Source organism: Pteropus alecto, unplaced genomic scaffold (genome assembly GCF_000325575.1).
Source record: "Pteropus alecto unplaced genomic scaffold, ASM32557v1 scaffold17, whole genome shotgun sequence".
Taxonomy (NCBI): Eukaryota; Metazoa; Chordata; class Mammalia; order Chiroptera; family Pteropodidae; genus Pteropus; species Pteropus alecto.
Genome location: NW_006440645.1, coordinates 2,288,651 through 2,292,898, shown reverse-complemented (window position 1 = coordinate 2,292,898; position 4,248 = coordinate 2,288,651). Strand labels below are relative to the sequence as shown.

The window sequence follows — 4,248 nt, the reverse complement described above, 5'->3', positions numbered from 1 at the left end:
ATACTTCTCACTTTTTCTTTAATTACTGCTCTCGATCTCTCTCTCTCTCCCTTTCTTTCTCAGCAAGCCAGGATCCAAATAAATGCTTTACCACAATGATCCCACTTAATTCTTATAACAATTTTAGGAGGCTTAGAGAAGTTACATAAGTTTCCAAATGGTCAAATTAATGGTAAGCTGCTGAGATGGATTTGAACCCAGGCATTATGGCACCCAGAATGTGTCTTGGTAGATGCCAAATTATGTCATTAAAGCTCGCCTGTGTGACAGATTCAGAACCTGGTTTTCCTTGGGGTGAGGGTGTGTGGAAAGCAGCAGTAATGTGCATGGCTTAATTTCTTGGACAAGAAACTGTTGCATTACAAAATGCTGGGAGCCGTTAGTTTTACACGGTGAATATAATGTAACTGAAAAGGTTTGTCATCTCAAAGTAGACCGTGGCCGTTTCTGTTTTTCTATGTGTTTCTTTGTCCTTAGCAGTTTTCCAACATGGACAGTCTTACAAGTGATGCATTTTCAGGAGGCATCTCCTTGTCCAGTTCAGCGGGTGCCCGGAACTTTGTGATCCCTCTGTCCATTCCATGCATTCTTTGTCCCTGTTAAAACGCTTGCTCCAGACAGTTGACACATGAAGTCTTATCAGCAAATGGGATACTTTGGAGCCTTTTACTGGGAGTCTGGATACTTGAATTCATTGATAAACTCTATTGTTTTCTTGCAGCTAAAGGTCAAGACTGATTCTGCTCGTCATGTAGAGTGGGAGATACAGTTGTGGGAAATTAAGACCCTTTTGTTTACAGCTGACCCTGTGTTTCATATGAAGTGATTATTGAATTGACAATGTATCCCAAGATACTTAGCATTTGGAAAATACATACAGCCACACTACAAATAAGTATGTGTTTAAATTCTCTGTTCTAGAGCAATTTTACGGGACATAGCTATGGCGGCCAGCCTCAAAGATGGCTCCAGTGGTCCCCACCTCCTGGAATGCACGCTCGTGGAGTCTCCTCCTGCACTGTACATGGTTAGTTCGTTACGTGAACAATGGGCTATGGCAGAGAGATGGAAGGTCACTTCTGAGATAGGTGATGCAAGTCTTGCGACTTCTGTCTTAGTCCCTCTCTCGCTCTCGGGGTCATGGACACTGGGGGGAAACCAAAGCCATGTTGTGAGTGGCCCTGTGGAGAAGTCCATGTGGTGAGGGACTGAGGCCGGCGGCCGGTCCTCCAGCCCAGTCAGGCTTCCACATGGCTGCAGTCCTGCGGACCTCTGGACGGCAGCCTCATGAGACACTGGGGGTCGGGACCACTGAGCTTAGCCCCTCCCAGGTTCCTGAGCCTCCGAAAGTCTGGGAGATAATGAATGCGGGTTGTTTTAGGCCAGTAAGTGTGGGACAAAATGTGTTATGTCGCTGTGGATACTAACACAAGGCAGAGGTGTCGACTTGACCTCTACTGCCAGACACCTCCTGCCAACAGCAGACCTCCGCCTCTCAACGCTGCACCATTCATGCACCAGTCACTGCTTCCTTTCTGGAGCTTTCTTTTATTTTTTTGACTTTTAACTAAATAGTATATGTTGTTTTAATTGTACTTTCTCCTCTAATGGCCTGATAATGTCTTATTATTTCAAATCTTCTACAGTCCCTAACCAGGTCCTTTATATTATTTGATTTTTCCTCCTTTTTCGTGAAAGAGCGATGCTCAGTGTTCTTTTCACAATTGTTTTGCACTTGGAATTGTACAAGTAAATACAGCTTTTATGCCTTATGTTTAAAAGCTCTTAGCTTTTCCAAATACAGGCAGTACCCAAATTGTAAATGGAACTTTACCAAAAGTTATCTTGCGTATTAGTTTTGGGAACTCAGTAAAAATAATATGTGTATTGGTTATATTTCCAAATCAAACTACATAAGAGCTAGTCGGTCCATATATATGTGAAGTTAACTGATCCCCAAACGACCATAAAAACAGATGCTCCTGTAGCACACAGTTGCCATGGAAAAGTATGGATGAGCTGACGTATCTGCACCCCACTTCCACTCGGAGCCCGCCCACCCTCCCTGCTGCCACGTGGCAGGGACATTCCCCTCCCCATTTCCGTAGGTTTGAGGCGAGAGGCTGAGCCCCTACACCCCATTTCAGCAAGGTTGCTTGATGGGATGGAGGTGGCAGAGGTGGCGAGTGGGACTGTGGGGCCTCCTGGGGCTTTCTGAGTGCTGTGCTGGGGACCCCGCAGATGTCATTTGTCTCCTTCCGTCCCCTTTCCATGCTCCTTTGTTGCCGCTGGGGGATTGGAAAGCAGAGAGAACCGGCAGTGGGGTTCTTGCAGCTGTAAGTAGATGGAGCCCCCCTTTCTTTGGCTTCGATGTCTGTGAGAGAGGGCCTGGGAGCCTGAGGGGGCAGTGCGAGAGGGTTGCGCCCTGCCCCCCTCAGCACACGCACACTGTGACATGGCGGGAGTGGGCGTGGGGGCTGGACATCCCCAGCCTGCGCGTGGTATGAAAGTGAGGGCCGCGGGTGCTGGCGAGAAGCGCATGGTACGGACACAGCACGTCTGTAAGGCAGGCCTTCCTGTGAAGTAGAGGCCCCTGCATTCATAGTCCAATTCTGGAACTGCCATTTTATTTTCTAGGAAAGGTGCGTTTTAAAACTGAGATGACGAAATCCAGACATGGACCTTTCTGTGGGTAGCTCCACTGTGCGTGCGTCGGCTTCCCACGCTGCTCAGTGTGAGTAGGCCTCAGAACCTGCCACCCTGCCCAAGGGCCACCCGCTGTTTTCCCGTTTTCGGGGTGCACAGGTGCGTGGGAACTGGGTCAGCCTGCAGCCCCTGTGAAATTTGGCAGTGGGTATTGGAGCCTCTGGGGGAGGGTGGGATGGGGAGTGGGGAGCAGGGGCCGAGCCAGCAGCCAGGACCCAAGATGAGCCTGCGCTGGACCAGCCAGTGATGGCAGAGGTGGAGAGACAGTTGGACAGGAAAGGGTGACTCCCATTAGAACTGTCACCTACTGTGTATCAAGCATCTTTGTTGAACTCTGCCCTCAAATCGGCAAACCAGCCTCCCCCAGACGTGTGTTTTATCTTTCTCTCCTCCAATGAATAAATACGTTTATTCAGAGAGAAGAGAAGTAAAAGCAAACCTTTCATTAGTAGGAGTGGAAAAAACCTAATAAGATGATTTGTGGAAGTTAAAACTAAGATGGATTACTTGAACTAGGCGTGGGGAATTAATTCACTTTCTGATGGAAACCTAGGTTTTCCCAGTCAGCGTTATGCTCACATTTTCTCCAGGGCGTGTCATGTTAGGGAACCCTCCTGCCTCACCGAGATTATGCCAGAACCTAAAACATCACCTTCCTTAGGGCCTTCTTTCCCCTGTTTGACATCGGTGGCTTAGTCTCGAACAATTGAAAGGGGAAATCGACAAGCATCCAGCTCCAGTGACTTTTAAAAATTTCTAAGCCACCTCTTTTGGGAGGTGGGTAGGTAGGCAGTGGTTGAAAGGGCTCTTCTGGACTGGGGCGCCAGCAGCGCGGCTGCGGAACTGCCACGGGCAGCGTGGGCTTTGGAGAGGTGAGAGCAGGCTCAGCCCTCCCTTGCCCTCAGAAAACCAGCAGGTGTTCCGGGGGATGGAGTGTGGATAGGGTGAGGACCGGGCCTGATGAAGTCTTCTCTGGTTAGAAAGGAAATTCAGTGTTAAGAAGACCTCACCGAGAGCCAGTAACAACCAGACACCTGGTGCCTCCAGGGCCCGGGAGCGTGGGAGGCAGGAAGGGGAAGCTCACGTCCTTGCGAATGTCCCTGCCCACGTGCGTGCCTCGGTCGCTGCTGGGGCCTGATTTCAGCAGGGTGGACTGAAGCCTAATCGGTGTTGGCCTGGGGCGGAGCTGGGACAGCCAGCTGAATGACGCGTGGCCTTGCCCTGGAGGAGCTCACATCAAACTGGCTTCAGCGTTCCTCGTGGGCTTTGCTGACTTTTATGCTGAGACTTGGCAGGGGCGAGTTGCAGCTACGTCTCTCCACACTTTTCTTCTAAAGACCGCAAAACCGAGAACACGAGGCACGGCACGGGGTGAAGGAGAGATGGCTGCAGGGACCCGCGCCAAGCAGGGGCCGCCAGGCGCAGGCTGTGGCGGTGCTGCCTGCAGGCACGGGGCGGCTGGGACCGTCCCCCGCGCTGGCACCGTCGACCTGGCTCCGGAGCAGAGAGGCCGCAGCGGTGGCAGCAGCGCGTCTGAGCGGA

General features: G+C 50.9%; 1 protein-coding gene across 1 annotated transcript in view; it reads left to right on the top strand.

The window, feature by feature from the left end:
- The window catches only part of PRSS12 (serine protease 12), an 80,928-nt gene that overhangs the window by 28,794 nt on the left and 47,886 nt on the right, over positions 1-4,248 (top strand). The window contains exon 3 of the mRNA XM_015593887.2: positions 922-1,027. Coding sequence (XP_015449373.2) covers positions 922-1,027 — 106 coding nt within the window. The remainder of the gene's footprint in view (positions 1-921; positions 1,028-4,248) is intronic.